Consider the following 13623-nt stretch of genomic DNA (forward strand, 5'->3'; position numbering starts at 1 on the left):
GTCCCTATTCATTTCTCTATTTTCATATTGTTTCGTTGTGCCGAAACATCGATAACGTTTTTTCGCATAGCGCTCGAAGAAAAAGTTAAATTATAACGAGGCCTTATCTAGAAAATGTCAGACTACAAGTAGAACAAGCTGTCGAGATCTCGTTCACGTGAGGTCCGTCATTCTAAACGCAGAACTAACGAAAAATTCGATCACTTGCAGAAACAGTTAGATAACCTAACAAAAGTGGTAGGTTCTCTAGCGAATTTACAAAAAGAGCAGAATTCGCCAAATCTACCTTGAAAAGATATAATCGGTAAGTAAAATCATTGTGGTTGTCTCGCTCGGTATTCTCAGCTTTCCACACGAAAGTTGAGAGGTAATACCCATACGGTCTTACCAGTCCATACGACTTTAAAAATCAAAAAGATTGCTACGGTCCATATGAAAAGAACGTTATTGTGATTAAGTTTAACAAGAACGATAATATCACAATTGCACAACAAGTGCTCCTTAATAATTTTTCTGCTCCTTAATTTTCACAGACGTAGAAAATAAGGAGAATAATTCGAATTTAGACAAAGTTTAAGAAGAGTCATTAAAATCCTCCGAGCTTGAGACATCGAAGAATGGTGTTCTGGAGATACTGGGAATAGATCCCAATGATTCCAAATTCAAGGAAGTTAAATATCTTCCAGAACTAAAGAATACTTGGTTGAAATGGAAAAATGAAGGTCTGCCAGAAAAGAATAAGAAACAGATTCTGGAACTTTATAATAGAAAAGGGGACGTCTACACCGAAGCCCCTAATTTGAATCTAGAAATAAATCAATTGCTTTCAGAAATTACAAAAAAGAGGGTTCAACATTTTATAGAAACGCAGAATTGCGTGGGCACGGCCATAGCTGCCTTAGGTGCTGCAGTTTCTATGTTAATAGAACCTCCAGAAGATGGTTTAGATGAAGATACTTTTACGGATTATATAAGCCATGCTGGTCAGATTTTAACTGATGTTTTTCATCAACAGTCGGTGGCAAGAAAATCTTTTATCACACCGCAGTTAAATAAAAGTGTCAAACCAATGGTGGACACGATGCTTTCAGACTAATGGCTTTATGGTGATAATCTCAAGGACAAAGTCAAAGATGTTAAAGAGACTGAAAAGGCTTGTGCGAATATCAAGGAAAAGCCTCCTAAAAAATATTTACCTAAGGTGCGAGAGCAGGGAAACTGGAAATACCCACCTGCGGGATTCCGGCAGGTGGGTCAACACCAGAGGCGTCGTCAAATAAGATTCAAGACACGGTCATACAGGGCCTCGCAGAGTTCAACCAAGGCGTCTCCTCAGACCACGAACCAATCATCGTTGAAGAATTGATTCGGGTAGATAAACCTTCGGGACGTCTTTGTCACTTTGTAGAAAGATGGAAATACTTTATTTCAGATAGGTATATTTTAAGCTGTGTGAAGGGTTATAAAATTCCATTTGTGGAAACACCATTTCAAAAAATTGCCTTTAAAGAGAAAGATCGTTCTTTCGACGAATTGGAAACAATACAAGGAGAAATTAATGAGCTTTTACGGAAAGGTTCTATAGAGCAGTGGTCCCTAACCCCCGGTCCGCGGACCGGTAGTGGTTCGTGGAGCAAATGGTACTGGTCCGTGGATCAAATGGTACCGAGCCGCCCAAGGAACTTTAAATTATTTCCATCTTATGAAGGGAGACTTCAATAGAAAGCCGAACATAGAGAAGGACAGAATGAAATAAGGATCGGGTGACCGAAGCGTGTCGCCGTCGCCGGCACAGTTTAAAGGCCCGTGCGTCATTACAATGTAACAATTTTAACGTTGGACATTTGTAAGAGAGTAAATGCTCGAGGAGGATTTGACAATAGTATTTATTTCGACCTTTCAATAGACTGTTCCGAAAAAGACTGAGTACTCTTCGTACGGCGTTGCCCACGAAGCCTCGGCCGATCGTCTTTTATACATTTGTTTAACGGACATGATCGTCCTTTTACACACGTGCTGCTCATTTATTTAACAGACATTCACTTGTTTAACGGACATTCACACACACACTCACACATGCATACCCGTCTCTATCCTACACATTTAACAATTTAACATATTTAATCTTCTTCGGCAGTGGCGTTGTAGCTTTGGTAAAGAGAAGGTGTGTATCGCTCTTCTCTCTGTTCACCGGTATTTTCTCATGTTTAGTAGTGCTTGGTGTACGTGTATATTGTGTTTGCTCAAATTTAACCGACAAATTAGCAGAAATGAGTACGAAACAGACGTCGTTAGAAAGTTTCCTTGGGAAAAAGAAAAGGCCCAGTGAAGAAACAGAAGAAGAGCCTTCAACAGCAAAGAAACATGTAACTTTGAACAGACAATACCTTGAGTCCTACTTGAAATATGGATTTATCGGGACAGGTGATTCCCACACATCAAAACCGCTCTGCATATTTTGCGGCGACCAGCTCTCTAATGATGCAATGAAACCTTCAAAATTGCTTCGCCACTTGAACGCCAAGCACCCTGGATTAAAAGACAAGCCCCTGGAGTATTTTGAAAGAAAAAAACGGGAACACGAAGGACAGAAGAAATTTATGAGGGCCACCACATCAATAAAGGATAATGCACTGAGAGCATCATATTTGGTGGCTAACCGTATTGCTAAGGCTAAAAAGCCATTCACTGTCGGTGAAGAATTGATCTTGCCCTCCACTATAGACATTTGCCGTGAACTTCTAGGAGAGGCTGCTGTGGAAAAGATAGCACATGTGCCCTTGTCGGCTAGCACTGTGACTAGGCGCATTGAGGAAATAGCCGAAGACATTGAGTCACAATTGTTGCAGAGGATTAATACATCACCGTGGTACGCACTCCAGGTTGACGAATCTACAGATATCGACAACAAGGCAATACTACTTGTTTATGTGCGATATCTACATCAGGAGGATGTGCATGAGGATTTGTTATGTGCACTATCTTTGCCAACCAACACCACAGGAGCAGAACTGTTCAAGTCACTGGATGGTTATATATCAGGACAACTAAAATGGTCCTTTTGTGTCGGCTTATGCACAGACGGAGCTGCTGCCATGACCGGACGACTGTCTGGTTTAACTGCTCGGATTAAGGAGGTTGCACCTGAGAGTGAATCTACGCATTGTCTCATTCACAGGGAAATGCTGGCAAGCCGAAAAATGTCACCGGAATTTAACAGCGTATTGATTGATGTCGTTAAAGTTATTAACCACATCAAAGCACACGCCCTTAACTCGCGCCTGTTTGAGCAGCTTTGTGAGGAGATGGACGCAGAGTACAGATGCCTTCTCTTACACACAGAAATAAGATGGTTATCCAGAGGAAAGTCGCTAATTAGAGTATTTGAATTGCGAGAGCCATTGCAAAGATTTCTCTCAGAAAAGAAGTCACCGCTGGTAGCACATTTCAGCGACAAGGTATGGGTCGCAAAACTAGCTTACCTGTGTGACATATTCAGCCTGCTCAATGAACTCAATCTGTGCCTTCAGGGGAAAATGACAACTGTTTTCAAGTTGGCACACAAAGTAGCTGCATTTAAAGCCAAACTGGAGTTGTGGGGACGGCGCGTGAACAGAGGAATTTTGGACATGTTTCAAACATTATCGGGGATTTTAGGCGAGACTGAGCCTGAACATTCATTCTTCCAGTTGGTACACGATCACCTGTCTTTGCTTTTAAAAGAGTTCGAGCGCTATTTCCCAACCACAAAAGACCCACGAACTGGTAAAGAATGGATCCGCAACCCATTTGTCAACAAATCAGGCGAATCTAGCATGTCTGTGCAAGAAGAAGATCAACTGCTGGAGATTGCAAATGACGGCGGCCTTAAATCTACGTTCGAGACAACAACTCTGCCGGTGTTCTGGATTAAAGTTATGACGGAATACCCTGAGATTGCCACCACAGCACTTAAATCCCTATTGCCATTTCCGACAACCTACCTGTGTGAAGCGGGGTTTTCAGCAGTGACAGCAACAAAAACAAAACAACGGAATAAACTGGACATACGCAACACACTTCGGGTATCATTGTCTCCTATTACCCCCAAATGGAACCGTCTCGTTGCAAAGAAACAAGCTCAGGGTTCTCATTGATTTAGCGTTCTAGTGAGTTAAAATGTTAAATAACTTTATATTCATTTTTTGGTGTAACTGTATTTTATTTTCAAGGCATGTTTAAATACAATTAAATTAAAATTATTAAATCAAAACAATCTAAAATATAAACCATCAATGTCGCCCCCCCCCCCTCAGCGGGCCGCGGTAAAATTATCAAACGTTGACCGGTCCGCGGCGATAAAAAGGTTGAGGAGCACTGCTATAGAGGAATGTAATGAATGTGATGGACAATTCATTTCCTCTTATTTTCTTGTTCCAAAACCCGATGGTACAAATCGTTTTATTTTTAATCTTAAAGAATTGAATAAATTTATCAAACCCCCACATTTTAAAATAGAAGATATTAGATCCGCGTTAAGTCTATTATCGCGAGAGGATTACATGAGTTCTTTAGACCTTAAAGATGCATATTTTTTAGTCTCCATCTACGAAGGTCACAGAAAATTTCTGAGGTTCATATTCAAAAACAAAATATTTCAATTTGTATGCTTGCCTTTTGGTTTATGCATTAGCCCATACGTTTTCACTAAGTTAATGAAACCGGTTATTAATAAATTAAGACTCCAAGGAATAGTAATGGTTTTATATTTGGATGATTTCTTATTTATCCATGAATCTAAAGTTATATGTGAAGAAAACGTAAAGAAAGCAATTAATTTATTAGAATATTTAGGTTTTATCATAAACTATCAAAAGAGTTGTTTAGTTGCTAATCAGAAATGTAAATTTCTAGGATTTATTATTGACTCAGTTAACTTTTCCTTGAATTTAACGAATAATAAGAAAAACCAAATAGTAGAGCTAGTGAATGAGTTTAAAATCGGAAAGCCATATAAAATTAGAAAATTTTCTAAATTTCTAGGTGTTTTAACCGCGGCATGTCCGGCTGTGGCTTATGGTTTTATTCACTGCAAACGATTAGAAGGACAAAAATATTTAGCATTGAAATTTAATGGAGGGAATTACGAAGGAATTATTTATATAACTAAATTTATGTTAGAAGATTTTGAATGGTGGAAGATAAATGCACTTATTGGATCGAATCCAATTAGAACGCAAAATTTTGTTATGCTAATAATGCTAATAATAAAAAATGCTTTGCGTCAGAATTATCGCAATGCGAAGTATTACTTGGATTAGATAATACTACGGCTATTTCTTATATTAATAGAGCCGGAGGTGTACAATTTTCACATCTTAGTGAGCTTTCAAGAAAAATTTGGAATTGGTGCGAAGTGAGAAACATTTGGTTAAGATCATCGTATATTTCTTCCAGTGAAAATGTAGAAGCAGATAAAGCGACACGTAATGTCAATGTAGATTCTGAGTGGGAACTTTCTCAAAAAGCTTTTACACAAATGGAGAAACAATTTGGTTCCTTTACAATAGATTTATTTGCATCTAGATTGAATAAAAAATGTAAAAGATTTTACTCTAGATTCCCAGATCCAGAAGCAGAAGCTGTAGATGCTTTTACTATATCATGGGAAAACGAAAATTTTTATGCCTTTCCTCCCTTCGCACTTATTCTGCGAACATTAAGTAAAATAATTAACGATAAAGCAATCGGTACTATCGTAGTACCCTTATGGCCCACACAACCGTGGTATCCTCTTTTTTCATCACTCCTCATAGAACCTGCCATTATATTTAATCCTAATTACATGCTATTAATATATCCTTACAGAGTCGAGAGTCATCCGTTAGCATCCCGCCTTTCGTTGGTGGCAGGCAGGTTATCAGGGCAGCTTTCTCGAGAAAGGGATTATCAGAAGAAACCTTAGATTTGATGGTTGATTCTATCGCAAAAGCGACTTTAAAACAATACGATTGTAGTTTAAAACGTTGGTGGGAATTTACTCATTTAAGAAACTTAGATATGTTTAGTGCAAAAACGACAGATATTCTTACTTTTCTAAATATTCTTTTTAAAGACGGTGCAAGTTATAGTACATTAAATACCACTCGTTCTACAATATCCTTAATTTCTGGATATGATATTAATAAAGATGGGTTAATTCATCGTTTTTTAAAAGGAGTATTTAAACGGAGACCAGTCAAACCAAAATATGCTACAACATGGAATGTTACCCCGGTGCTTAATTATATTGAAAAGCTACATCCTCTTAAACAATTGAAATTAAAGGTCGCTGTCGAAAAAGTGGCAACTTTATTAGCTTTGACAACAGCTCAAAGACTGCAAACTCTAGCGTTAATATAAATATCGATAATATAGAAATAAACAGTTCAGGAATAAGTATTAAAATTACAGAACAGATTAAAACATCAAAACCCGGAGCTTTTCAACCTGATTTAGTATTACCATTTTTTAAAGAGAAGCCAGGGTTATGTGTAGCATCAGCTGTTTTAGACTATATAGATTATACTAAAGCACTAAGAACTAGTGATACCAAAAATTTATTTATTGCGACGATGAAACCGTTTGGCACGGTATCATCGCAAACTATTGGTCATTGGATTAAATCATTATTAGGTAAAACTGGTATTGATATCAACCAATTCACAGTATATAGCACACGACACGCAGCAGCATCTGCGGCTTATAAAAAAGGAGTAGATATCACAGCCATAAGACGTAGTGCAGGTTGGGCCCCTGGTTCTCAAAAACCTTTTTTAAGTTTTATAACAAACCGATTCAAGCCCCCAATGTGACCAGTTTGCGTGTGCAATTCTAAAAATATAAAAATACTCAACAAATACTCAAAATAAGGCATTATCATTCATCCTCTAAAAATCTACGATACTATCATTGAGAACGAGACATATAATATAATCGTAGGATCAAACGAGCCCGCCGGAGGCGGGCGAAGTTTGATCAAGATTATATGAAATGTCTCGTTTGAAGATGATAGTATCCCTCCCATTTTTTAATTCCCCTTGTAAGAAAATAATTAAGGTATGTCCAGAACCAATGCTACTCCCACTATCATCTTCAAAAATACTCGTGATAATCCCATGCTCGTTACACAAAACAATATGAAAATAGAGAAATGAATAGGAACAAGTAGGCGATGGAAGAGCGCCCAATTCAAATTCAATATGCGCTGAACGTTGTGATGTGAAGCATGACAAGCATGACTGCAATACTATCATCTTCGAACGATACATTTCATATAATCTTGATCAAACTTTGCACGCCTTCGGCGAGTTCGTTTGATCCTACGATTCTATACAGTTTTTATGTCAATTCTACACGCGTTCTTCTAATGAAGCTATTTATTAATATTAAATTTATTAGAATTATGTATTACCGCATCGAATTTTAGCAATTTCTGATACTACATGGTTATATCGCACGAAGCATCGGTTGAAGTTAGTTCTGATTTATGCCACAGGCTAGTAAGGGTGCGCTTATAGTTCGTTGCCCGCGGGCCGTTCCCGCGGGCTCGAAATCGGGTTTTCGAGCGGGTCGACGGGCCCGCTGTGCCCCCCGCTGTGCGTGGCACAAAAAAGGTCTCTACGGCTTCACGATTCGTTTAGGTAAACTACCGGTAGCTTTCCTTTAAGGGCGCACACAATTTCGACGCATTTCTAACAAACTTCGCAAGAAAGTTAAACATCCCCAGTATACTTAATAACTCTTTTTTGTTTTCTGGATCTCTCAATTTCACAATTGTGTCTACCATATCTGGATCCGGTCGTAGACCAGCCCTGTCAAAGATTAGACCCAAATAATTGACCTGAGGGACCTTGTATTGCAGTTTAGTCGGATTAAAACGCACGTTATACTCTCTCGCTCTCTTCATAACCTTCTCAAGTATTGTGTCATGCTCTCTCTCACTCGACGCCGCTACTATCATGTCATCAAAGTAAATACAAACGCCCTCAATGTCCCCAAAAACCTTAACATTATATCTCTGAAAAACTTCCGGCGCTGTGGACAAACCAAATGGGAGTCTCCTATACTTGTACTTTTCCAATGGTGTTATGAATGTGCAAATTTCAGCGCTCTCTTTGTCAAGTTCAACTTGATGGAACCCATCCTTCATGTCAAGAACCGAGAATATTTTTTTCCCGTCATCCTTGAACTTAGCTCCTCAATAGTCGGAATAGGAAATTTCTCAGGTTTCAGACTTTTGTTTAGCGCTCCCGGATCCAAACAAATCCGTAACGAACCATTACTTTTCTCCACTATTATAATATTATTCACCCAATCTGTCGCGTAATCAACTTCCTCAATTATTCCTTGTTTTTCTAACTTATCCAAAGACTCTTTTAATCTATCTTTTAATGCTAACGGAATTTTACGATAGCCATTAACAATCGGGCTCGCATCTTGTTTCAAACTTATTTTATATTTATCCGGATATGTGTTCCAATTCCCTCAAACAAATCTCGATTATTCTCAACAAATTTCACCTTATTGACATTCCCATTATCTATCTCCCTCCCAGGAAACTCACACCTGATTTGATCCACTTTCTTATTTCGCGTCAACAACTGCATTTTCTCGCACGCATTGCGACCCAGGATCGGTGTGTTGTCTGTATCAAGCAATATAAATTTCACGTGCCACGTTACGTTCCGCAGCTCACAATCGAGTACTACATACCCATAGGCCTCCCTTTTGTTTCCAAAGTAACTTTCAACAGTAATCTTCCTACCCTCTCTCTTCGGTTTATCTAACATTTTTAACCGCTTGTAAATTTTGACTGGCAAAACATTGCAATCCGCCCCAGAATCAAGTTTGAATTCCACCTTATCATTACCTATTCTCAACGTCTCTGTCCAACAATTTGACATTGTCCGATCCTGAACCGCATTTACATAGAAGTTACTCGCTTCCGACTCTCGAATTACATTTATGTTCGCCGCACTTTCATCCGCTCGACACCCAACCCCAAAGTGATTCACTTTACCGCACTTATTACACGTCTTCCCGAACGCGGGACACCTTCCTCTTTTGTGGTTGTACCCGCACTTTCTGCACTCATACGACACCTGCTCGTTGCTCTGCTGCTGCTGATTGCTCTGACCCGTCGATGATCTCCCTATGTGGCCCATCTTCTTGATCTCGTCCACGCCCATTGATTCTGACGTCCTCCTTCCAACTTGTATCACCCGCTGCTGCTGTTTGGACAACTCCGTCGCTCTGCACGACTCCTCCGCCTTCCTTAACGTTAGATCCGGGTCTCGTAGCAACCGCTGTTGAAGCGCGTCGTCATTAATGGCAATTATTATTCGATCCCTCAGCAAGGATTCTTCTTGATCCCCAAAATCGCAGCTTTTCACCAGCTTCTTGAGACTGTTCAAGAACGTGTCGAAGGGTTCATTCTGCTGTTGAATTCTTGTAAAGAATTTATGACGCTCGACAACAATGTTTGTCCTTGGTCTTACATATTCGTTGAACGCCTCGATAACCCCTAGTAACGTGAGCGTTTCCGCGTCCAAATCAAAGGTGTTGAAAATCTCCAGAGCGTCCTCACCGATACAATTCAGTAGTATGTATCGCGATTTTGCGTTTCTCTGGAACCTCGGCATTGTTAGATGCCACTTCCGCGTTTGAACCTTAAGGTTCACTCTTAAACCATTGGCGGGAACTTCACCGCTGCCACCATATTATGTTTTAATATAATGTTTATTATATACTAGCTTTTGCCCGCGGCTTCGCTCGCACAGAAAACCGTTTAATGCCCTCGGAAATTGATATTGTTTCTCCATATAAAACCTTTTAACCCCCCATTCACCCCTATAGAGTTTTAATTTTATGTCATGCCGCAATCTTAGATTTCAAATCCCCTTTTCACCCCCTTGGGGGTTCAATTTTTTACAATGCCGAAATAGGTGTTTGATTAATTATATCAAAGAGCATTAAGACCAAGTATGAAGTAAATCCGACCACGAACAAAATATTCCTCATACAAACGTTGCAACCCCTTTTCACCCCCTTGGGGGTTCAATTTTTTAAAATGCCGAAACAGGTGTTTGATTAATTATTATTAAATAAATGACGCGTGGTTTAGGTTTATAACACAAAACTGGTTTATTCCGTTAAACTAATATTACACAGCTCTAACAAAAAGGTGGCTCTCGCACGAGGCTCACACAGACAACGCCATTACTCGACTGGACACTTTCTCATATCGTACATCCATCAGGTGGCGCTATTCGAACTGATGGTATCGGTCACCGTTGAATGTGAATGTATCATACCTTAATACTCAACACGCCTCCTTACATTTACATTCAATTCCATATATCTAACATTTTGTACCGTTATTATTTTATCCTTAGTCTGTCTCTAAACATTTCAAACTTTGTTTTATCTAAAGGTTTCGTGAATACATCAGCGATATTATTTTCTGACTCTATTTTTACTATATCGACAATATCATCCAAATAGTTCTCATTCACATAGTGGTATTGCACTTCAATATGTTTAGAATTTTTGGTATAGTTTCCATATTTAGCTATACACATTGCACCAGAATTATCTTCGTATACCTTAATTGGTTTGTTTAATTTTATTCCAAAAGATCTTAATATTCCACGCATAAAATTTACTTCCGTTACAGCTTCTGATAATGCTACGTATTCTGCAAATGTAGACGACTTGGTCACTGTACTCTGTTTTCGCGTTTTCCAAAAAACTACATTTCCAAACAATTTTATTACAAAGCCCGATGTTGACTTTCTATCAGTAACATCTCCTGCCCAATCGGCATCCACAAAACAGTCCATTGTGTCTACATTATAATTATTTTTGTAAGTTAGCTTTAGATTCCTAGTTAGAAATAAGTATTTTAAAACTCTCATCGCATATTTAAAATGTTCCTCTCCATAATTATTTTGAAATCTGCTAAGATAATTTACGCTGAATGCTATGTCCGGTCTCGTACCAGAGCTTACATACAACAGTGCGCCTATCAAATTTCTATACTTTACATTTTCATTTAATGACTTCGCAGGTTCTAGTTTTAGATTCATCTCCATTGGCGTATTGTATAATTTCGCATTTTCTATATTATATTTGCGCGCTAAAGACTCTATATATGTTTTTTGACTTAAGGTCATTACATTTTCATTTTTGCTATATATATATTCAACATCTATTCCAATATAATTTTTGATTTTACCCATATCTTTCATTTTGAACTTGCTAGACAATTTACATTTTACATTTATTATTTCCTGCTTGTTTTTACCACAAATTAGTAGATCATCTACAAAAACTAAGATATATATCGGTTCATTGTTATCAAATTTCGTATAGAGACAATAATCATACTCACTTCTATGAAAACCCAATCTCGAAACACATTTGTTAAAGCATTCGTACCATAAACGAGGGCTTTCTTTCAGTCCATATAATGATTTAGCCAGTTTGTAAACTTTGTTGCTGCCATCTTCATAGCCAATTGGTTGTTTCACATAGACCTCTGAATACACCTTACCATTCAGGAATGCCGTTTCTACATCCATCTGCTCAATCGTTAAACTATGTTGACAACAAAATGATAATAAAGTTCTTAAAGTTTGCATCTTCGCCACTGGTGAGTATGTGTCTTCGACTTCTTCTTTCTGCTGGAATCCTCTGACGACTAGTCTCGCTTTGTAGGTATTCTCTGATTTCCTTTTATAGATCCATTTTACATCTAAGGCAATCTTATTCTTTGGTTTATTCACTAACGTCCAGGTTTCGTTCTTATTGATACTGTCCATCTCACGATCCATAGCTTCCATCCAATATTTGGCTTCATTACTTGTGACCGCCTCCTTAAATGTAACAGGTACATTTGCATTGCAATAATTTACGTATACAAATTTGCACGACCCTTCACTTCCATATCGAACAGGTGGTCTTCTCTCTCTTTCGGATCTTCTTAGTATCATTTCCTCATCCTCTTCTTCTTCATTGTCACGTTGTTCTTCCTTCAAGCTTATATTTTTATTATATTGTTCTTCTTCATTTCCTTTATTATTTGATTGACGTTCTTCTTCATCACTTTTGTTATTCCATTTGCGTTCTTCTTCAATTTCATCGATATCCTTAAATCCAATACATTTTATGTCTTCTTCAATGACATCTACATGTCGGGCTGTCACTATTCTATTATTTATAAGAACCCTGTATCCAACATCCGTGTATCCTAGGAGAATTCCAGATTCTGCTTTCTTATCCCACTTTGATTTCCTCTTGACTTCTGGTACTCGAACAAAAACTGTACTTCCATATAATCGTAGGTTATTAACGCATGGCCTTTTACCAAAGAATATTTCAAATGGTGTTTTTCTTTCAATGGTATTAGCCAGTGTTCTGTTTTTTAGATAAGCCGCTGTTCTTACAATTTCTGGCCAGTAGCTTCTATTTACCTTTGATTCTGCTAGCAAGCATCTTGCCATGTCCATTATTGATCTATTATACCTTTCTGCTGTACCGTTCAGTTCATGGACATATGGAGGGCACGGGTTTATACGAATTCCCTTTTCTCGTGCAAAACGATAAACATTTGAATTTATATATTCTTTTCCATTATCACACCTTAATGTTTTAATAAACTTGCCAGTTATATTGTGAACTTCATTTACATACTCCATGAAGCAATCAAACACTTGTTCCTTGGATTTAATACAGTAGACTTTTGCCAGTTTGCTGAAATCATCAATAAATGACAGGAAATACTTTTCTCCACCATTTCCTGTAGTTGTGTGCGGCCCATTCAGATCCGTATGGACTATTTCCAATATCTCTGTTGCTCTGTTTCTACGGTTTTCAAATGGCAAATTGTGCATTTTATTTTGTATGCATATGGCACATTTCATATATTTGTGCTCCAGCTCCTTTGGTGCCCCTGTCAGTAACTCATTTTTGCATAAAATACTCAAATAATTGAAGTTTACATGCCCCAGTATACGGTGCCATTTTTCCTTTAAGGTTATGTGTGATTCACTTACCTTATTTATTATATTTGCTTTTCTTTCCATCTTTTCTGCATTACAATAGCTTGTAACTTTATACAATCCATTTTCCTTTTTTGCCATGGCAACCAATTTCCTATTTTGATTGTAAATTTTTGTAAAGTCTCCTTTGGATATTATCGTATTCTTGTCTGTCACTTTTGCATAACTTATCAAATTTGCTTCCATATTTTTTACAAAGTACACGTCTGGTAGCACTACTTTCACCCTTTCGTTGTACACTGAGAAGAATGTTGTTATTGTTCCTGACTTAGTTGCTTGCAGTACGCGACCGTCACCAACCTTTACGTTTACTGGAACTTTGAGTGTAACACATTCATCAAAATACTTATCTTCATTTACAATGTGGTCAGTGCACCCACTGTCCAACAACCACTCCAGCTGCATTTCATTTTGTGCATATTCATAGGTTATGTTTGACATGTTTACCTCTGTTACAAAACAACTTCCCTGCGCGTCCTTTTCTTGAGGCCTTTTATACTCATTTCGAACACTGTAATAATTTCCTCTTTGCTGGTATCTT

The 13623-nt window shown here is 38.1% G+C and overlaps 1 protein-coding gene across 1 annotated transcript; it reads left to right on the top strand.

Moving 5' to 3' along the window:
- The first annotated feature begins 2270 nt into the window (after window positions 1-2270).
- LOC143217834 (SCAN domain-containing protein 3-like) lies at window positions 2271-4136 on the top strand. Its single transcript, XM_076442479.1, has one exon. It carries the CDS (start codon window positions 2271-2273, stop codon window positions 4134-4136), a length of 1866 nt encoding a protein of 621 aa, XP_076298594.1.
- The last annotated feature ends 9487 nt before the right edge of the window (window positions 4137-13623 follow it).

This window comes from Lasioglossum baleicum, chromosome 18, assembly GCF_051020765.1.
Source record: "Lasioglossum baleicum chromosome 18, iyLasBale1, whole genome shotgun sequence".
Classification (NCBI taxonomy): Eukaryota; Metazoa; Arthropoda; class Insecta; order Hymenoptera; family Halictidae; genus Lasioglossum; species Lasioglossum baleicum.

Excerpts from the sequence above, each read along its gene's own strand:
- LOC143217834 (XM_076442479.1), top strand. The coding sequence starts at position 2,271 with ATGAGTACGAAACAGACGTCGTTAGAAAGTTTCCTTGGGAAAAAGAAA.